The following is a 23,047-nucleotide window of genomic DNA, read 5'->3' on the forward strand; positions in this document are numbered from 1 at the left end:
TCAAGTACAAAGCCTACTTTGGATTCCTTCCTTCCTTCCTTCCTTCCTTCCTTCCTTCCTTCCTTCCTTCCTTCCTTCCTTCCTTCCTTCCTTCCCTCCTTCCTTCTTCCCTTCCCTCCCTCCCCTCCCTTCCCTTCCCTTCCTCCTTCCCTCCCAAATATAACTCTCACTTTACTGATGAAGATTGCTGCAATTCAATACTTATTGTACTTTTTACATATCCTAGTGTGATACACCATTACATTCTAAAGGAAGGAGGCAAAGTTTGAAAGAGGGTATTTTCTCATTTGCATTAATATAATGAGGACATAGCCAGAGCCAATTACATCACAGCAATGTGGGAGATGTAAGTAGTCAGGCTGTTATTTCAGGTTGCTTTTTCTAAGAACCAACAACCTGCAGATCATCACAATTTTGTAGGAATGCAGTTTTTTTTAAAAAAAATTCCTTGATGGTTCATTCTGTTTTTTCACCGCCACCTTTTTACTTTTCCTGCAATTCTCCATAACCATATTAATTCAGAGAATGAGCCTGGCTTTCTAGAAAACACACACCAATTATTTTAGAAATTAACTCACTGTGGGTCCTAATCTTACAATGTAAACAGATAGTGTATTTTTTTTTCTTTTTTCTTTTTCATTTATTTTGTTCTTCTCCTTTCCTAAACCGTCAATTACCTCCAAACCACCTCAACCCTTTGCTGGTGAAAGACTGAAACAAAGTGACTGATTGGCTGACTGTGAAAACCCACACACAACTTTAATTTAACAAAGTATATCAGTGGGAAACCTGTGGACCATGGGCTACACCCAGTCTCCAAAGCTCTCCAAGATCTTGAGCAGAAAATTCATCAACAAAATGGCTGAACCTTGGCAGTGTGTGGTTATGGTTTTTGGTTTTTGCTTTTGTTATTTAGTTCTGGGATAGTGGAGAGGATGAGAACTTCAGACAATTCAGTCACATTTTAATTGCAAATAGAATTGAAATAGAGGCATTCTATAAACATTCTCATCATTATTACTCATGTTATGGCACTGAAAAGCCTGGTACAAATTTGCCCTCTGCTCTGAAATTCATTTACAACATGAGGTGAAGAATTGATACTTAAAACAGAAGTAAGTTTCTGTTCCACCCTTTTTTTCAAGTACCCTAAATCACAATTTAGAGATGGCAGCCATAGAACAAGAGGCAATGCAAATTACAAGTCAAAGGAGAACAGAATGGGAAGGAAGACATGTGCAAATATTCTTCAGCTCTGAGATTTCTGCTAATAACACTGTTAGAGTGGAATGCAGGGAACATCGTTGCATATGGAAATAGCAGCCACTAAAAGGCAGCCCGGTGTGAAAGGATGCCTCAAATATGCAAGCCCTTTTCTTCCCTCCCAAGATCTGGAGTTTTAATACTGCTGGGGTCCCAGGATAAGACAAGGAATGGCATTCCTTGGAACAGCTGCCCAGTGGCCAGACCTACAGGGAAGAGCCCTACTAAAATCTGCAAAAATGGACCCGGAGCATCCACTCTTGAGTGCAACAGCACAGAGGTCTACAAGCCAGCTCCAGGAAGAAAGGACTGGGAGGACTCCGGGGGTGAGTGGGATAGAAGAGTGGGCAGGAAAAGCTCAGATGCTGCAAATCCTTAGAGAGGGAGTGGAATAGGTTTCCAAATGTAAATGGACTGTGTTTGGCAGCAAGAGCTTAGGACATGAGGAAGTAAGAATGATTCAGAGCTTTAAAAATACAGGAAAAGATGCAGCTAACAACAATAGCAATATGAGAATGTTGACATAGAATGTAGGGGTGGAAATACAGTATATGAGTGAAATAAGATAGCAGTTGTACCAAATTTGTAATTACAGGGAAACCCTAAATGAATATGGCTGCAGGAAAAAAGTAGGAAAGAGACACAAACATATGAGTTAGTATTTAGATTACAAGTAAGAAGTAGGAAACTTGAAAGCCCTTTGATTTTACATAATAAACTAACCTCAAGTGGGACAAAAACAAATATTTCTATCTGCAGTCTCAGCTTGAGAAAACCCCAATATCTGGGAGAAGTAGGAGCATGAGAATGGTTTGGATAGTGTCTCGTTTGTTATAGAATAGGGGTCCCCGAGTCTCGGGCAGTGGCCCACTACTGGGCCGCAGCCCGTTCAAAATCAGGCCGCGCACGTAGCGGACAAGTATGTGCATGCACGCAACTCCACTTGCACACACAATAGGTGGGCAAGTGTATACATACACTTCTATTTGTGTAAGTGGCAGGCATGCATGCCTGCCACTTGCACAAATGAAGCTGTGTGTGTGCACTTGCCCACTCCATGCATAGAACCACCACCACCACCATCCTGATCTGCATAGCTGTAAAGGTTGGAGATGCTGTTATAGAAGTTTGGAGTCTAATAGTAATAAAAGACAATCAGACATGATAAGTAACCAGCAGAAGCATGCCATCTCATGGGGAAAACATGAGCAGGAACCTCTGACATTCTGCAGTATTATTTTTTTAAAAGTCAGATTTTAATGTGAGCTTTCCCTTTGAATAGACTTAGACTTATATTTAGAATAACTTTATTGTCACTTTGAATGTACATGAATCAGCATACATTAAAATGAAATTTTGTTGCTTACAGCTCTCAAATGGTCACCACCTCCAATATACACTACAAAATAAATACAAAATTATGCATACACCCACATATATTATATGATATAGAGAAACAACACAGTCTAGTTTGGATGTATATATGTACATGGCGAGAAAAACAAATCTTGTGAGTTTACCAGACGGATAGCAAAGGAAACAAAGTTGTTACAGAATCTGGTAGTCCTGCTAAAAATACTTTGAAATCTCCTCCCAGAGGGGAGCAACAGAAACAGACCATAAAGTGGGTGTGTGGGGTCTCTAAAAATGCTTTGAGCTCTGAGCACATAGAGCTTATAAGCAGTATCCTGAATAACAGGAAGCGATCTTCTAGTAATCTTCTCGGCTGTCCTTACCACTCTCTGTATGGACTTTCTATTGGAGGCACTGCTGCCTCCAAACCAAACAATGATGCCGTTTATTAAAACGCTCTAAATTGTGCCTCTGTAAAAAGTGGCCAGGACAGAAGGAGTAAGATGTGTTCTCCTCATCCGATGCACTAAATGCAGGTGCTGGTTTGCATGATTCACTAAGGATGACATGTGGAGAGACCAGTTCAGATTGTTAATTATCTGCACCCCCAGATACTTAATACTGTTGACCACCAGTATTGTGGTCAACAGTATTAAGTATCTGAATGTGCAATTCTATAGAACTATACCTATATAGGCTTCTACTTTTATCTACTAACCTATACAGAACACTGATATGTGATGAAACCAAACATTAAGGAAAGATCTAATGTTTTAATTAAAACTCTACATTTAACAATTTTCATTGATAATTATGTTTTCATTGGTAGATTTACATTTATGCTTTAAGTGATGAATAAAATACTATTTTACCCATCCGCTATCTCTGGATTGACATGCTGAGCAATGATATGAAGGAAGACCCACAATGAAATAGAAATGCATGTGCTCCAGTGTATTTCAATTTTCATCCTTTCCAGGTGTACAGTCAGATGCCTGGAGAGCTACTTTCTACCAAGTGAAACTATTGGCCCGTCTGTCCTTGCCATGTCTTACTATGGGCAGCAGGGGTATTTCTCATTACCAGCCATCTGTTCTCCTAACTGCAAATAGCCAGCCTCAGTCTGACTCTTTGAATGCAGAAGATAAGTTTCAACACACAGCTATGATTCTTTTTCAGGATCAGCCCTAATGTGATCAGCCCTTTTTTATCAATTGGAGAAAATAAAGAACTTGGCTAAAAGGATCCATGTCCCAGTTCAATGTAAAGTTGCATGATGTATACAATAATGTGTAGCTCCTAGGTTGTAATACAATAACGCAATCCTAGCATTAAATCATTTAAAATTCATTTAATACTTTATTAAATACAAACTATAGCACAACAAGCATGAAAAATTATCCATTCATGGCTATTTAGTTTGGTTTAAGTTAACTTAGTCTATGAGTTAAGCGTTTTCTTATTCAGGCATTTAAACATTTTCTTAGGTAGGCAGGCATCAGATAATTATCAAGTTCAAAAGGTGACCATTTAGTCCTATACCGCTCAGTGTAGAATCCATTGATTAAAGCATCTCTGATAGAGGACCATTCAGTCTCTGTTCAAAGAGTAGGAGGGACTGTTGGGGCTGCTTACATCTTGCATATTTTCTACCCCTGCTTAGATATTTCAAAATGGAAGAGAAGAGAATGGTAACTTTCTCTCTGAAATATTCTACTCTACTGATTTGATTAAAAAAATAATGTACTTTGTTCCTAAGCAACAATTATCTTACAAGGCTGATAGAATGGGGTTGGGGCAGAAAATATGGAATTTTTGAGTGGACACTTCCCTTTCTGAGATGTTTTCCCTGCCTGAGTTAGAAACCAAGAGCCAGTTGAACACCCCTTTGAAGGGGTTCATTTGACCTATGGAACATCAAATGCTCACACCTAAATTGCATAGTACAAAGACTGCTTATAAAATTGTGAATAGGAAGATTTCATTTCAATTTGAAAATCTTACTTAAGATTTTTTTTCTTTTTCTTGCAGTAGTTTTGCACCTGAGAAAATATTAGAAAGCGTTCTCTTCCCTGCTCAGTCTCAAAAATTGTCTTCCCAATCTTCACCTTTTCTTTCCCTGCCATGTGTTAAAACGACAACACAAACTCTCATGCTGGACATTCATCATTCAACTGCATTTTTGATCTCACATTCTCAAGAGGCTCACAGTAATCCTGAATTCAGTGGACACCCCGGTAATTCTCTTCCTTCTATGGTTACATATGAAAGAGGCTAAGTAAACAATTTAAATTTTCAACAGAATTGCTCTTGAAACTTGCCACTGTTTAAGGAAGTGAGAAAATATGTAGTAGTATTTATTACAAGCATTGATACCCTACCATTCATGCTGCAAATGTGTCCAATTTTATACTGTAAGCATTTGGCTTTAACACTTATTTCAAAAGCATCATTTTTATAGCATGTTATTTTGGACAGTTTTGATTTGTGTATAGGTCGCAAGCCAGGGCAGTAGAGCTAAAGCTAGATTGGGCTAAAGCCAAAGACAAACAGAGAGGGAATAGATGAGTGAGCCAAGTAGGATTAAAAGAGGATCAGGGCAGGCAGGTTCACCGCCCGTTCAAGAAGCTTGAAAGAGGAGATACCCAGCAGTCTGCAAGAGCTGTTTCTGGCTTCCTTTAACAGGGGTTGCTGGGAGACAGCTGTCAAAGAAAGCAGATCTATAGATGTTTTTGCCATTAGAAAGTCAAAACATACAGTATTCCTTATATTAATAGCAAAACAGTCTCTGCTCATCCCCCAATTTCTCATGGGGCCTTTGGGCTACTTACTGGGATAAAGGTAGACATTTTGATGAATATACTGACTATAAAGATTGATCACTGTGTTTTTTGTTTTTTGCTTACAAGTTTATATTAATTCTTTCTTAGCGTGTTTTAAAAGCGAGGCTGCATTTGAAAACACGACTAGTAATGGTAATTTTAAAAAAGTAATTGTCTCTGCCGTCTTCCTTCATAACTGTACAGGTAGTCCTTGAGTTACAACTGGTTGCTTAGTAACCTTTCAAAGTTATGATGTGATGCCCCCATTTTGGGCACTCAGCAACTGGCCCACATCTATGGTCGTTTGCAGCAACTCACAGTCCTGGGACCATGATTTCAAAAGTTTCTGAAGAAAACCAGTGTTTACTTCTGGTTTCCAGCAAAAACGCCCCATAGCAATGGGTTTGTGTAATGACTGCCACATTTCCTTAACCACTGCCATGTTTGCTAAATGACTGCCACAAAAATCAAGACAGTCACAGTCACTTACTTTATGACCATTACAATTTATGACCAAACTTGGCAGGCTCAATGATTGTAAATTGAGGGCTATCTGTAATGTCTCCCTGATGATGTGAAATTTTCATTAGAACTACAGTTTCAACATATGCAGTTAAGGCTTTCGGTCTGTCCATGCAACTGTTGATGATGCCACAAACTCTTGTGGGTTTGGGTTGGGGTTGGGGTTGTCTTGAAGCCAAAGCCACTTCCTGAAAACACTATTATTAAAGTTCAGTTTGACCTGATACCTAGGTCTAGGACAACAGGTAGAATTTGAAGACAGTTGAAACCAAAGCTAGGATAATAAAAGGGGGGAAACCAGTATGCTGACATCTGAATCATAAATTAAGAATTTGCCATGCAGATTTAGCTAACTCTATTACTGTTTGCAGTTTTCATTCTCTGGGTTGATTGAACCTAGCAAGAACCTAGAGTTAGAGCAGAATGGCAGAATTCACCCCTAATGGAAATTGCCAGTTTAGAAAGAGGGAGGAGAAAGGAAAAAAAAAAAAAGAATTTGCACAATCCCAGTAGGTTTTTCTATAATTTTAGCCAGCTTCATAAATGCACATGATGTGCAGAAATACTAGCAGGAGAATACTAACTCATCCATCATTCTGATCCATCATCCTATGCTTCAGAAGAGTAGTATGTTTTATAATCCACATTCATGTCCACTTAATTTAAAAATACTGCACACTAATGCTGTAAAAATACTGCACACTAATGCTGTCAAAGTAGTTTTGAAATTGTGTTTTAAAACACAATTTCAAAACTATTTTGACAGCATTAGTATCCACTTTATAACTAGGTTCATATAACCTGATGTGTCTGGTTTCCACTGATCACCTCAGGAGAGAAGGGCAGGTTGGTACTCACTGAAGATGGTGTGAATCTTTCTAAACTGGTATATCTGTCTTCACTTTAACCCAGGGTGCCCAATCTTGGCAACTTAAATTAAAAATAATACTGACATTAATCGTGAATAATAACATCTCTATGATGAAATTACATGATCTCAAACCATTAGGGTCACTCCCTAAGTCTTAAAGTTGTCAAGATTGGACATCCCTGCTTTAGAATAAGATGAGATGCTTCATAACTTTCCTTTATAAAATATTCTCTGAAAGTTACCAAGTCAGCAGAAATGATTCTCAGCTAAAGTAATAAAAGGTGCCACATGTTGAAGCTAGGCTGATTATTTGGGAGGGGGAGCCTTCAAACTTGTTACTCAGTGCTGCTAGTCAGAACAGATATATTTTAGCCAGAACTACATCATGTAATTCACCTGATTGTACAGCTTTGCCTGAAGTTCTAAACATTTCTAAGAAAACTAGATTCTATTGACTTTCTAAAGCAGTTACTTTTCTAAGCTCAGCCTGAAGCCTGCAATTATTTTCAGGCATTGAAAGTCAGGAAGGCAAGAGGGAAATGAAGCTTTCAAAATTAACTTTCTTAACTTCCTAAGAGTTAGTAAAGAATTTTACTTTTCTCCTTTTTTTTTCAATACTGTAACCTTTTCATATAGGTAACAAAAGGCAAAGGTTTCCTCTATCCAGTCATGTCTGACTCCAGGGAACAATGCTCATCTCTGTTTTTTAGCCGAGAGAATGCCAGCATTTTCTGAAGACATTTCTGTGGTCAGGTGGCCAGCATGACAATACCCCAAGGCATACAGAATACTGTTACATCCCCATTGAAGTGGTACCTATTGATCTACTTGCATGTGTCGGCTTTCGAACTGCTAGGAGGGCAGGAACTGGGGCAAGTAATGACAGCTCACCCCATCACACAGTGCTCAGATCTCAAACTCGGGCTGCCAGCTTTCCAGCTGACAAGCTTAGCATCTTTAACTGCTGAGCCATCGTGCCCCCTGCCTTTTCAAACAATAGAGTGCTAATAATTTTAATCACATTATATAAACAATGCATTAAAAACTACATTGAAATAATGCAATCTATCATGATTTACACCATTGTAATAAAAGAAAAGAAAAATCACAGAGATGAAGTAGCATGGTTATCACGTGCAAGCTCATCCTTTATCCAATTTCAAGCCACTGTGTATTCAGAGAAATGCCTGAATTTACATACTGAAATTGGAAAGGGGCCTTTGTCACATACTGAGAATGGAAAATCATAAACACAAGTGTCACAATTCTTTTTCATACATCTAATTTAATTCACCTAATACTCCACACACATTTTGGGCAACAACCACATAGGACTGATGGAAACTTAAAACCCCAAAACCTCAGGAAAATGCCAGCTTGCTTACCCATGCCTTAAAAACATAGTATAACAGAGAAATATAACCCAGTTTTTTTTAACACAAATGCACTTGGAAAATAAAAGGTACATTTTAAAAATAGCATCTCACCTTGCGCCAACAATCAATTCTTTTTGTCTTGGATCAAATGTTATTTGAGAGAAGTCAACAGCACTTTCCGATCTGAACACATGTAACCAAGGAGCCAGTTCTACAAGAACAGAAAGAAAATAGTCATAATATTCATATTATTAGCATTTATTTTCATTTGGTACTATCAAATCATTTTATCTATACCAATGAACTCAACAGTTTTATAAAATTAAAAGAAGTGACTAATGACTTCAATTCTGTTCTGGTTTTCTGTAGACCCAGACTTTACCTTCCTTCCTATTTTTTTTCCATGAGCCTCTTAATAAATGTAAATATTGTCAGCATCAGACCTAGGGAAAATTACAAGACACTCAAATTCACCTTGTCAACCTTTTCTCCCATCCTCTGCTTTATAGAATATTACTCTTTAATATTAATATGAATGTTAACTTTTATAAATAACCAAAGAAACAGCAGTTTTAGACTTGCACTGAAAAACGACAAGCAGCAAAGAGGCAGTGAAGGATCTGAGATACTTCTGATCATTTTAGGAGCATACACATTTCTACGTCTGCATTCCATCACTCAAGGGTGATGCTAGGGAAAGCAGCCTCCTGTCTGCTCAATAAACTGCCATCCAAACCTAGATGCATTTTCAGAAGAGCCTCTTTTGAAAAAAATGAAGTTCTAAGCCAAGAATCCCAACTTTTTGAGTTGGTAGACACATCTGGGATACTGAGAATTTGCCAAACTCATTTTTACACCATTTCCTGTGGTAATGCATTTCAGAACAATTTTCAAAACATAAAATGCAGTACTAAAAGCTAATGATTTAAAAACAGTATAACATTTGCTCATCAAAAGGAAGAGGGACAAAATCAAAAGACTCATCTGGCATTCATAAAGGGAAGTCAGTGGTAAACTGATAGGTTTCCAACAGATGCCTCAAATATAGAATAGTAAAAACTCCCTGGATGTCAGTAGGGAAGATGTTCCACAGGGAGGGTTTGCCACAGGCAATCATCAGATGCTTCTCTGCAGTTCTCTGCTCATACAGATCTTAGCAACTAACAAGGGCTGTAATGAAGAAGGCATCCTGTCAGGAATTATTTCTTTAAGGCCTTCAAGACAAACCTCAATTTTGGCTCAGTAGCTTACTTGCAGGCAGGGCAGAGGTACAGCAGACTCAGTACCTGTCCATCATATTTTGAACCAGCTGTAGTCTCTATAGAGTTGTAGCTTTGATAAAGTCAATGTAAGAAATTGTAGACTTATTCATCATCTTTCTATTTTTGTAGAACTTGCTCCCTGGTTATTTATACTCAGATTCATAATCTAAACATGAGTCTAATAGTGCAGCTTAGCCTGGCCATTTGGGACTGCAGTGATGCTAATAGTTTTAGGATAACCTCCATACTGTACACCTATTTTAAAAAAAGAGAGAATGCAGCTCTGTGAGGGGCGATACGTGGTTCTTAAATATGATAAATAAATCCAAATAAAATAAATACACTTTATTTAATAGGCTAGGGGTTCGCAGGCCAGATATGGCCCGCCGACTGAATGTATCCAGCCCATGGAGTGATGGGATTCAGCCCCGCCCCTCACCCATCTCCTCCCAGCCACTCCTCACGTGGCTGGCTTTTCCCGACTGACGGGGGCCCTGGGGAGGAGGTGCCTTGCTTACCGCAAGGCTGCACCGCCCACATCGCCCCTCTCCTCCTCCAGCCATCACCCTTATCTTCCACCGTCCAGCCGCACTTCCCAGTTCTCATTTCAACAGATCAACGCTCATCGCACCGCTGCTGCCGCAAAAGTAAGGCCGAAGGGCGTGGGTGGGCAGGGCAGGGCCAGCTGGTGAAGGGGTGATGCTGCCGGCACAGCCACAGCTCCCAGGATGGTGGATGGGTGGTGAGCAGCTGCAGCCAGCTGGCAGAGAGAGATGCTGCTGGCTCCCCTTGTCCCACCTTTGCACTCTCCCCTCTCTGCTAGCTGCCGCCCCCTTCTTCACATGGGTTTGCCCACTTAGGTCAGGGCAGCTTTGAGGAAGAGCCAGGGAGGACTCCAATACTGCCATCTCCAGTGGTCTCGCCTCCCTTCTCCCACCACCCTGGTCGCAGTCTCAAAGATGAGGAGGGCTGCGCAGGAAGAGAAAAGGCTGTGAGAGGAAGAGAGGCTGGGTGAACTGAACCCAGACACTTTCTGGCTCCCCTCATCCCAGAAGCATCAACTTCGCACTCTCCCCTCTCTTGCTAGCGGCCACCCCCTTCTTCACACAAGATCACCCAGCAGAGTGACACCCTGCTGCACTTGCCCCTGGCAACAGCGGCGGCAGCGGTGCCTCATTCTCACCTCCTGGATGTCAGTTGCTTTTCCTACAGAGACTGCAGGCTGCCTGTATTGTGATGCCCCACCAGCCAGCTGGTCATTGGCTCACCCACCTGCCGGCCGGACTAGCCCAAAAGTGGTGCATCCCCTGATCGTGGGTTGGATGCGGAACCTGAGGCAGAGGGGAGGGCAAGCTGGGGTGCTGTGTGCTCTCGCCCTCCCCCCCCCCAGAGCTGCTTCTGTGAGGCATAAATAAAGCCGTAAAAGTCTTCCCCCATGCCCTTCCAGGGCCCTGGTCTCGGTGCCAATTCGAGCACATCCTCTATGGACAGTTATGAGCCTGCAGCTGGGGGCACCAAGGCAGCCCTCACCTACCACCACTTTGGGCTCGGAGCTGTAAGTCATGTCCAGGAAGCACTGCAGTGGAGAGAAGCAGCCAGGGTCAACCCTAGCTTTGGTGTCCATTGCAGCTAGGAATCTCAAATACGGCCAAGAATGAACATTGTGTTGTAGCCAACCTAGGTACTAGATCGGCCCCCCATGAACTCGTCTCTCAAGGAGCCCGGCCGCTTGCCAATCGCTGAGTCGCCTGGACTCCCAGTGATGGGATGGGGTCCTTCAGCTTGACTGCCTGTTTAGTAGCTCCAGCCAGCAGCCGTATTTGAGATTCCTAGCTGCTATGGACAGCTGCTTCTCTCTGCTGTAGTGCTTTCTAGATGCAGCTTACAGCTCGGAGCCTGAGGCAAAGGGAGGCGAGGACTGCCTTGAGTCTTCAAGTTTCAAGCAACAAGAGATGTGTTACTTTTGGGGAGATCATGGGATTGGCCCGCCTCACCACCAGCCAGCTGGTCTTCAGTGCACTGCTCATCCCCCTCCCTATGTCAGGGAGGGAGGGGGGAGAGAGAGAGAGACAGAGAGACAGAGACAGAGAGGGAGGGAGGGAGGGAGAGACTTGTTGATTGTAAGCTCCTTGGGACTGAGAAGAATTGCTGCAAAACTGAGTTTCCTGAAGTGGACCACTAGACTTCTATACAACTTAAAAAACGAACTAGTAAAAAGAAAAGTCAACCAAAAGCGAAACATGGAAATAAAAGCAAATAAAACACCCCCAGGAGCAAAGCAAATTAAAGTTTAATTTGTGTATATTGTTTAATGGACTGCTAAATTGGCCACTTCCACCCAGTCACATGATCACCTAACCACACCCACCCAGCCAGTCCAGCCCCCCAACAGTCTGAGGGATTGTGAATTGGCCCTCTGTTTAAAAAGTTTGAGGACCCCTGTAATAGGCAAACTGTCCAACTGGGAACCACACACTCAGCCAGGTCTGTTTCGATAAGATTCAAACTCAGTTTATTATCCTCATATACTTTGTTGCTACATTGGATATAAATTCAAAACAAGCATGACTTCTCCTAAGAAGTCAGGATACCAGTGGTCTCCAGCCCAAAATTCTGGATAATTACCCTAAGAGGCTTAATTTAGTTCATGGGTTGGTAACTTTTCAGCAGTGGGTTGCTCAGATTCCTGCCTCTCCGCAAGAGGCCATCTGGTTATTTAACATGTTTATTATGTACTGGATATTGCTTTTAGACACAGATGTTTTTACATGGATAAAACCACATAAACTGTTTGTAAGGGTTTCTTGTAGAATGTCCTTGATGAAGGAACGGTCCAAAACATGTGTTTCTAGACAATAAATAATTACTTGCTATTGGTGCTTAAGAAACTATCTCCCCTTATTTTGGTTTCCACCCTGGAGAGAAGATAAAGTGGGTGTTTTGCACCAAGTGTAGCTTCCAAACAGTCTTTAAAGACATATGGTACACAAGTAACACCACAGGGTGTGAATGCAACCCTTTCAATCTGCTGTTTACCTACTAATTTCCTTGCAATTTCCATTTCCTTGCCTTATCAGTTATTGTTTTTGAAATCAGTTTTGATACTGAAAGCAAATGGTCTGCTTCACTAAGAAAGAGACGTGAAGTGGAACATTTAACACTTAATGCTTTGAAATATGCCAACTCCCTTCCAGCATAACAGAATGTTCCCCAGTTACCCAAAAGCTTCAATGTGAAGTGACAGATTTGTCACCTTCACTAGTCTACATGCTCAATCGAAAATACAGTTTCATACGAGCAGTGAAACAAAATGCTTTCCCTTTCCATATGTCAACAGGGTAATTCCAGGAGTCTTTGAAAAATGTGGCAAAATTGTTCTGCCTTCAGATCCAGGAGTTCTCCTTCGATTTATCTACATTTATGCCACAGAGTGACATTGATTTCTCAGCCTTTGTTCAAACCCATACAACCTGAGGCACTCAGGTTGGAAACTGCCCTGGATGATCTCCAGTTCAACTCTGTACGGGTTTCCAAACTGTCCCATTGCAGGTAATCGTGACTATTCCTTTAACAACCATTTGAAGTTACAACAGCTCTGAAAAAAGTGGCTGAGGACCAATCCTCATATTTATACCATTTATACCATTGCAGTGTCCCCACATTCATGTGATCATAATTCAGGTACTTGGCAACCTGTATGTATTTATAGCCAGTATGGTCTAAAGGAGGGGTCTCCAACCTTGGCCACTTTAAGACTTGTGGACTTCAACTCCCAGAATTCCTCAGCCAGCAAAGCTGCAAAGCTGGCTGAGGAATTCTGGGAGTTGAAGTCCACAAGTCTTAAAGTGGCCAAGGTTGGAGGCCCCTGATCTAAAGGCACCAGGCTAGAAACCAGGAGACTTTGAGTTCTAAGCCCTCATTAGGCATGAAAGCCAGCTGGGTGATCTTGGGCCAATCACACTCGTGCAACCCAACCCAGCAGGGTTGTTGTTGTTGTGTGGAAAATATTAGAGGAAAGGTATATGTTTGCCACTTCGAGTCATTTATAAAAATAGTAAAGGCAGTGTCCTTTAATCATATGATTTCTATTTAAAACCTTCCCAGGGGTCTTCCAAAAAGCAAGTTCAATGGGGGAAGTCAGATTCTTTTAACAACCATGATGTAAAATCAGATGTGACTCACTTAATGACTACATTGCTTAGTGACTGAAATTCCAGTCCCAATTGTGATCGTAAGTCAAGGACCACCTGTGTATCAAATTGGGCTTCTTTTTCATCAAGGTACACAATGTTATACTGTAAACAGTAACTGAAAAATATGCAACATTTTGATTAAAGTTGAATATCTGAAATTTAAATATTAACATAAACATGATGCATGTATCTAGGGGTATGCGTGTGGGTGTGTGAGTGCGTGAGCGTCTGTTATCTTTTTTATAACTGCCTTCCTGCTGTGCTATATTTAATGCTACACTGAAGATTATCCTAATTTATGAATAGCTTTTGGAGAAGTCTTTTGGGGAGAATTGCTGTAAGCGGAGGAATGAATTGGCATTAAGAAAAACTGCTGTCAGCAGGAGGTACCCAAAAGCTCCTCATGCATACATTTCGTGTAAAGCTCAATTCCCAGTGACTTCATGGAAATAAATGAGTAGTTTTCTCGGCAGTAATACAGAAGTGGATTGCCATTGTCTTGTCATCTCCAGCTTCCCAGGCAGCCTCATCTCCCTTGGAGGTCTCCTATGCAGTTTGTAAACCCAGACAATTATGGCAACTGCTGCCTTCTGCTGCAGTAGCAACTTCGTATTTGTTTTGGAGTTGATCAAAATCCTGCTACTTGAGGAAATATCTTCCTCAGGCTTGTTGTCTGGATTGCAGAAACCATGACATCATAGTGGCTGCTGATTCTTCATTAAATGTTGACTATCGAAAGGAAATAATTCCTTTCTCAATTCCTCCTTTAGCCCTGCAGCGTCCATTCAGTTCACAATTTCAGCCTTTGCCAAATAAATGAATCAATAACCAAGGGAATGTGAGCTGCTACACTGCAACTGTCAACAACATTTTATGGTTTAGTTTCTTGACTAATTATTCAAAAAGAAAAAACCAACCCTCTGGTCCTGTAACCGACCCAGATTGGATCTTGCAACATTATCCTGGGACACGTATATTTGCCTTCATTTATACTCAAAAAGTATTCAAAATAAACATAGTTGGATTTCATGAATAATAGCAAAAAGTTGGATTTTATTTATCCATTGTTGTTACACATTTAATATCTCCCATTGAGGAATCACTATTTTCTTAACGCTATTTACTGCCCTCATTCATCCAATCTGGTTCTGCTTTCCTTGGCACCATTACTAAATCTTTGGTTACTAAAACTGAACTTATATTTCGCTGCTGGTCATCTAAAACAAACTAGTAGTTATTATATTCTCTAAGAGAAAAGAGATCATTAGCAGCCAAAAAACTCCCCAACAAAATCTTTAAAACAGGAAATTAAGCAGTTTATGCCCAAACAGAAGGTCTCAGAAAGCAGACTGCTTAAATGGTCTGTAGCTCTCCGGGTCAGCAGTTATAAATCACACTTACTTAATTTAGAAGGCCACCTAATTCCAAAATGAGAAAAGCATATGCACCTTTTTAAAAAATCACCCAGTCCCTAAAATACTGCACTAAAACTGCACAAAAGGGTACCATAACAGATTGTAATAAAGGTTGTTGAGAGATCAAGAAGAGCGAGGACAGATGCTCCGCTCCCATCATGCTTTCACCAGAGGTCATCCAAGACTGTGATCAATGCCATCTCAGTTTCACACAAAGGTCTGAACCCTGACTGAAAGTGGTCCAGATAATGCATTTTTTCCAGAGACCTTTGAAGCTGAAGCACAACCACCATTTCTACAACTTTCCAAGGTTGGAAACTGGATGTATGTTGTCCAGAATAGTATTTTTTTTCTCCAAACTTGTCCAAGGGATACATTTAATAGATATCTTTTCACAGCCCTTGTTTACACAAAAGATGAAATGAACTCTTCTCTCTAATATTCTTGCTCCTTCCATGTCATCAACAAGTGCTTTTCTGTTGTCAGCATTAAGTCTAGGACAGGGGTGTCAAACTCAAGGCCTGCAGGCCAAATCCGACCTGTGGGTGCTTAAATCTGGCCCATGGGGCCAGTCAGGAAATATCAAAGGACCGGCCAATAGTGCCTCTGCCAGCCAAAACTTTAAATATCAAAGGACCGGGCCCCGAGGCCTGTTTTCGGCTTCCACAGCCCCCTGTAGCACTCTGCTGGCTGAAAACAGCCAGCCAAAATCACTATCATAGATTCAGAATCATACTTCATTCTTGCTATAAAAAACTGAGGAAATAAGTAGTATGCTCCAGCTGCTGGAGGATAGACAGGGTGACAGTCAATCAATCAAACAGACAATTTAAGCAAGTCTTCCACTGTTGGCAGAGTGAAGGTTCCAGGAGATGTTAAGACAGTAGTAAATGGAAGATTTCAACTAAAATTCATCCATGCATAACCCTTATTTTATGCTCCAGGAAAGTATCATCTATGTCTTCTGGTTGGATGCTTGGGTGACTAGATTTGCCATAGCAATGCTAGGGTGATTCTCTTCATTTTTATTCAGATGCTTTCTCAGAAGGGATTTCTGCACAGATTTACATATTCTTTACAAACAATGCCCCCTTTTCCTTGCAGTGAAGTCAAGTTCTCTGGAACAAAGTTTATCCTTTGCTTGCAATATTTTTATCATAGTTTCATTCTATTAATTTTTAGATTGTATTATTACACTGTGTAATAATACAAACCATAAAAATATAATGATATATATCAATGTTGTCCTTCTAGCTTGTAAATTACTGATCTCTGTTGCCTGTAATTTATTAGCTTCCAGTGCCAATGTCTTACTGCAATCATTCTTGTCCCAATATTTTATACTCACCCAGACCCCAAGATTTAGTTCCAAGGCTTTTTTGACCAAGCTTCTACTAAACTTCTCGTGATAGGCATCCCTATCATCCATAAGGAACTTCCATTTTGGGTACTATAAGGCAAGGTTTACAAACCCTAATCTTTTGCTAATGACTCTGTCCAGGCTCAGGTGCCACCTGTTCTTCTGTAATGTTCTAGTCTTTCCTCCCAGCGTTCTGACCTTTAACAGTAAATACTGATGCAAACATAATTTGTACTCCTGAGTTCTTCATTTTCTTATCCTGAACTTTATTGTCTTTGGAGATACATTCAACAATTCCTCTGACTGGATCATTTGTCCCATGTGAATTAGCAAGGGAAAGCAGTAACCAATTATTCTGAAGATCCTCGGCAGTCTGCTGTCACATCTGGAATACAAGCTCCAGGAAAGCCATGCTCTTTCAAAGGTCTCAGGTTTGGAGATGGTTGCTTCTGTTCCTCTCCACAGGAAATCTCTGACAACCATATGCCTGCTCCTTCTTAGGCCGGCAGTTAAGCACTTTCCATCCACAGGATTCTGAGTATTTTCCTTAAAATTTCTTCTTTTAACATAACAGCATCACTCACTAAGTCAAAAGTCTAAATAACAGCTGTGTGCTTCTAGTGCATTTCCAGAATGTCTCCTTTCTCTTGGTCCTATAAATCATGTTTTCATTCCTCCGCCTCTTACTCTTTTTTACTGCTTTGATTTAGAGAACTCCAGTCTTTCATGTCAAAACCGTGCTCCCTCCCTGATAAATTGGAATGACATGCTTCCAACCTTTTCACCTTCTGTTCTAAAAGAACCAGTTGCACACACTTGTTGCGTCTCTCATTCAGGCAGTTCTGAGGCATGGGGGAAAAAAGTCTAATACGAGTTCCGCAGGACACTTGAATGCCCCACTGAACATGGCATTTTTTTGCATCTCCACCATTGCTTGCTTTCTTTGTGCCCACACAAAACCTCTGGATGCCCAGCTTGGTTGCTGTGTCAGCTGAAAGAGTAGCCTAGAGAGAGAGACATATCAAACGCACCCAACAACGACAACAGCAAGCTCAGGCAAGGCTCAAATAGCCAAAAGCAGAGGCAAAGAGGCAAATTATATGACAGTAATCAAATCTCCACCACCACAACCTCAGGATCAAAAGAAGAATTTTCAATGGAGTGTCTATGTGTATGTAAAGAAAATTATAGCAGCCTAAGCAAATAGAAGGGGGAAAATAAAACAAAGAAAGGCCCTGTACAGTAAAAGGCTAAACCAGGTGCCTCCACGGTCTAAACAAAATGTGAGGTGGTCAAAACCAAAAACAGAGACTTAAGTAAGCCTCATAATTGGTCCCAAACCATAACTCATCTCCAACTCATACCAAGCTCCTTTTTTTTTTTTTTAATTTTTTTTTTAGCTCTGGGTGTTTACTCTCACACTAATACTTGCTGCTCCAAGTACTTCTAGCTATCTTCCTTTGCCTTTCACTCCTCAGATGATATAGTATCTTTCCTGAGGACACTACCAAAGAAGTAATAAAAGAAATCAGATAAGTTTAGAGAGATAATCAATCCTTCTCCACAAGAATATTTTCCTTAATTAGCATCAAATATGCATTTAATCAAATCTTGGACTGGCAGAATATAAACTATTTCTAACTATCACTAAGCAGAAAATGATATTTTTGTCAAATACAATAATCTGAAAATGCAACAGTGGCATTTCTGTTCAAACTGTTATAGGTAAGATTTAGGAAGAGAGTACTCAACTCCATGTTATTCTCCCAAGGAGCCTACTATGGAATACAAGATCTCAGGGATGGTGAGTGAGTATCATAGAGCCTGTCCATGGCACCCTCCCACCTCTTCCTGCTTAGCAATCCACACAATCCTGGGGTTATGATGGCAACCAGACAGCCAGGATTGCCGCCTCTAAGTGTTGTGATCACTTATGACCACATCACTTTGCAACAACAACCCAAGTACCAATTAACATCAGAACGTACCTGTAGTTTTAAATAGTAACTAGTTCTTCATCATGATATCTGTGATTCACACATGGATTAGCAGGTTGAATAGGAAACAAAGGACCTGGCCATCATATGATAACCAGCTTTTCCAAAGTTGCAGCTCTGTAAATATCTTCAAATTTACAGTCTACATAACTGGGTTAAGGTGGAGGTTTGAACCCATATGGCCACCCAACATACCTCTAACAGGGGATTACCTACCAGAAGAGGATGTAGGTAATTAGCTCAAGGGCAGCTCTGTTAGCTTTATGGCAGCCAGAAGCAAACCAAAAGATTTTGAAAATGGCTTCCACCAAATGATTCCATAAATGATGACTGATGATTCCATAAATTATAGGGGATTATAAACAGAGCTCTGCACCTAACCTTTATGTAGAAATCCTCTAAATAGATGAGATATCTATAAATAACATGCACAAAAAATCACACATTTGCCTTGGTTTATAAAGATCCAAATTTCATCTTCTTTTCTACCAAATTATTTAGAAAAGCTTTTTCTCAGTTACTTACCTTCACTTGTAACAATAGGATGCTCAAACCTTTGACACTGGGAATCTTCTATTGCCTTGCCTCCTAAACATATTATCTCCAGACTTGTGACCATCAAAATTGCTGTCAGAATAGTGTCTTGCATATTGATCCTGGGCACCAATCACATCTCCCTTAATCAGAAATGCTTCAGGTATTCAGATGCGAAAACAGCCTGCAAAATGTAAAAGTAACACCACCAGATTTACCATTAGACCAGGGTTTACCAACTTGTTTATTCTTGGCACACATCCAATGTTCCAGATTTTTGTTCTAAATCATGCTTTGTCATCCCAAATCTTTTATTCAAACAATAAACACCTCTGATGACATACAAATGTTGTATGTTGCATAAAGGTAAAGGTTCCCCTTGCACATATGTACTAGTCGTTCCTGACTCTAGGGGGCAGTGCTCATCTCCATTTCAAAGCCGAAGAGCCAGCGCTCTCTGAAGACGTCTCCATGGTCATGTGGCCAGCATGACTAAATGCCAAAGGCGCACGGAACGCTGTTACCTTCCCACCAAAGGTAGTCCCTATTTTTCTACTTGCATTTTTTACGTGCTTTCTGCTAGGTTGGCAGAAACTGGAACAAGTAACGGGAGCTCACCCCGTTACGTGGCACTAGGGATTTGAATTGCTAAACTGCTGAACTTTCGATCGACAAGCTCAGCGTCTTAGCCACTGAGCCACCGCATCCCTGTATGTTGCATAATAACATATAAAAGATACAAAGTTTTTTTTTCTTGCCTCTTTCTCTCTCTCAACACAAACATCATTTAAAACTATTGTCTTTTTTTCTGATGATGATTCCAAAAATCATTTGCCATAACATGCCAGACCGAGACCTTAATTCATGGTTTCTAAACTAGCCCAAGAATGATTAACTCCTGTATTTTCAGAGGATACAGTATCAATATCATTCTGTCCTTTTTTGGAAGCTATCAGTCAGACAGACCTAAACTATTAAGAGATGGTGCATTTGCATCTTACAGAAATTCATAATATTAAAATGTATTATGTAAAATGGGATTTTGTTTTCATAACTGCCAGAAATTTGCAATATAAAGACTAATATTATATAGAACGGTGGAAGCAGAAAGTGAGGCTAAAGAAAGCAATTCTACATTGTTATTTATTTTACAAAGAAGTTGTTAAAATTGTGGTTTATCCATAATTATTATTATTATTATTTATTTGATTTGTATACCGCCCTACTCCCGAAGGACTCAGGGCGGTGAACAGCCAACAATAAAATACATAAATACACAAAATTTAAAAACCCGATAAAATCAAATTAAACTTTTTGGCCCAGACAAATTAAAATACCCCAATAATTTAAAAACAGATTAAAATTTACATATTTAAAAAGGGAAGAGATCAGGCCAAGCCCGCTTGATGGAATAAAAAGGTCTTCACAGCACGGCGGAAGGAGCGCAGATCCGGGATCCTCCGTATCTCCGGGGGGAGCTCATTCCAGATGGTAGGTGCCCCCACAGAGAAGGCTCTCCCCCTAGGGGCCGCCAGTCGACACTGTTTGGCTGACGGCACCCGGAGGAGTCCCTCTCTATGAGAGCGTACTGGCCGGTGGGAGGCTATTGGTGGTAGTAGGCGGTCCCGTAAATAACCAGGCCCTAAGCCATGGAGCGCTTTAAAGGTGGTAACCAAAACCTTGAAGCGCACCCGGAAGACCACCGGGAGCCAGTGCAGCTCGCGCAGGAGAGGTGTTACATGGGAGCGCCATGTCACTCCCATTACCACCCGCGCGGCCGCACTCTGCGCCAGTTGGAGCCTCCGGGTGCTCCTCAAGGGGAGCCCCATGTAGAGAGCATTACAATAGTCCAGGCGGGAGGTGACAAGGGCATGAGTGACGGTGCGTAACGAGTCCCGATCCAGAAAGGGACGCAACTGGCGAATCAGGCGGACCTGATAAAAAATCCTCCCGGTCACGGCCGTCAAGTGCTCTTCTAAAGACAGCCGTGAATCCAGGAGGATGCCCAAGTTGCGAGCCCTCTCCGTGGGGGCCAATGATTCGCCCCCAATAGTCAGTGATGGCGTCAACTGGCTATATCGGGACGTCGGAAACCACAGCCACTCGGTCTTGGATGGGTTGAGCCTGAGCCTGTTCCTCCCCACCCAGATCCGTACGGCCTCCAGGCACCAGGACATCACTTCAAGGGCATCGTTGGGGTGATCCGGGGTGGAGATGTACAGCTGGGTGTCATCAGCGTACTGATGGTACTCCACCCCAAAACCACGGATGATCTCGCCCAGCGGCTTCACATAAATGTTGAACAGGAGAGGTGAGAGGACCGACCCTTGCGGCACCCCACATATGAGGGGCCTCGGGGTCGACCTCTGTCCCCCTGTCAACACAGACTGCGACCGGTCAGAGAGAAAGGAGGAGAACCACCGCAACACAGTGCCTCCCACCCCTAACTCTTCCAACTGGTGCAGCATGATACCATGGTCGATGGTATCAAAAGCCGCTGAGTGATCTAACAGGACCAGGACAGAGGAGCACCCCCTGTCCCGAGCCCTCCAGAGATCATCAACCAACGCGACCAATGCCGTTTCCGTGCTGTACCCGGGCCTGAAGCCCGACTGGAACGGATCCAGATACTGGGGATCGTTTCATCCAGGTGCTGGGGAAGCTGTTGCGCAACCACACTCTCAACAACCTTTGCCACAAAACGAAGGTTGGAGACCGGACGATAATTTACCAACATTGCCGGGTCCAGGGAAGGCTTCTTGAGGAGAGGCCTCACCACCGCCTCTTTCAAGGCGGCAGGAAAGACACCCTCACCCAGCGAAGCATTTATAATCCCCTGGAACCAGCCTCGAGTCACCTCCCGAGAAGCCAGCACTAACCAGGAGGGACATGGGTCCAATAAACAAGTGGTCGCGTTCAGTCTACCCAGAATCCTGTCCACGTCCTCAGGGGTCACAGGATCAAACTCATCCCAGATAACATTCTCAAGACCTGCCCCAGTCCCTCCCCCTGAGACTATCCAGTCGGAGTCCAGATCTTCCCGAATCTGAGTGATTTTGTCATACAGATATTGGACAAAATCCTCGGCTCTACCCTCCAAGGGGTCCTCCCGCGCTTCCTGGTGGAGCAGGGAGCGGGTCACCCTAAACAGGGCGGCCGGGCGATTATCTGATGACGCAATAAGAGCAGCAAAATAGCTACATTTCGCTGCTTTTATCGCCACTAGGTAATTCCTAATATGAGCTCTTACCAGTGTCCGGTCAGATTCAGAAAGACTGGCCCTCCAACTACTCTCTAGGCGTCTTTTCTGGCGCTTCAACTCCCTCAGCTCCTCAGTGAACCAAGGAGCTAAATGTTAAAGCATCATCATTTTTTCTTCTTAAAATCATCATTTCTTTTTAAAATCATCATTATTTTTCTTTTTAAAATATCCATTTCAAATGGTCTGCATTTCTAGGCCAGCATATCTTTGATATGAATATTCTATGAAGCTCTCTTCATAGAAGTCAGAGTCTCTTTGGGAGAACGTCATTTTATATATCTCTGTTAGATACCTAGCATTGTTGTCATCCTGTTTATTTAGATTGCCCAAGGGGAATATAAGAATAAATTAGATCTATTAAAGAATTCTACCATTTGCACCACAGCAAAGCTTTTTTTTTTTTTAACTCTTGGTAATATATGATTCAACATACTTTATTTTGCTAGCTTCCAGTAAGGACAATTGCTATGAGCAATGGCTTTTGATTTGTGCTTCAGAGGACCCTGGAGTTAGTTGGAAGTTTGTTAAAGTTTCTGGTAGGTATATTTCTCTGAGTAACACAATCTCTTACAATGTCCAGAAAGCTTATTCAATTATTTTCTAGTTTAGAAAGAACTATAATGAGATTCACCAGGTCTGGCCTGCATCTTCTAAAACTATATAAATATTAAGAACATTTCCCAGACACCTACGCAAGACGAACGTAGAGCTGTTCATCATTATACACAAACATTTTAAAAGCACTCAGAAAAAAATTACAGGCTTAAAGAAACCTGATTTGCTGTATGTTTGCTGAAAAGTATTGTTTAATGTGTCA

The 23,047-nt window shown here is 41.5% G+C and overlaps 1 protein-coding gene and 1 long non-coding RNA gene across 2 annotated transcripts in view; both read right to left on the reverse strand.

Moving 5' to 3' along the window:
• Positions 1 to 19,083, reverse strand: part of SEMA5A (semaphorin 5A) — a 143,969-nt gene extending 124,886 nt beyond the window's left edge. The window contains exons 1-2 of the mRNA XM_070939125.1: positions 18,960 to 19,083; positions 8,319 to 8,418 (exon numbers count right to left, since the gene is read on the reverse strand). Of these exons, the coding sequence (XP_070795226.1) occupies positions 8,319 to 8,418; positions 18,960 to 19,083 (224 nt within the window). The remainder of the gene's footprint in view (positions 1 to 8,318; positions 8,419 to 18,959) is intronic.
• The window catches only part of LOC139313695 (uncharacterized), an 87,841-nt gene continuing 83,874 nt past the window's right edge, over positions 19,081 to 23,047 (reverse strand). The window contains exon 3 of the long non-coding RNA XR_011600150.1: positions 19,081 to 19,152. This is a non-coding gene — a long non-coding RNA (uncharacterized lncRNA). The remainder of the gene's footprint in view (positions 19,153 to 23,047) is intronic.

The sequence above is a fragment of the Pituophis catenifer genome, unplaced genomic scaffold (genome assembly GCF_029215685.1).
Source record: "Pituophis catenifer annectens isolate HBS135680 unplaced genomic scaffold, rPitCat1.0.hap2 SCAF_3, whole genome shotgun sequence".
NCBI lineage: Eukaryota > Metazoa > Chordata > Lepidosauria > Squamata > Colubridae > Pituophis > Pituophis catenifer.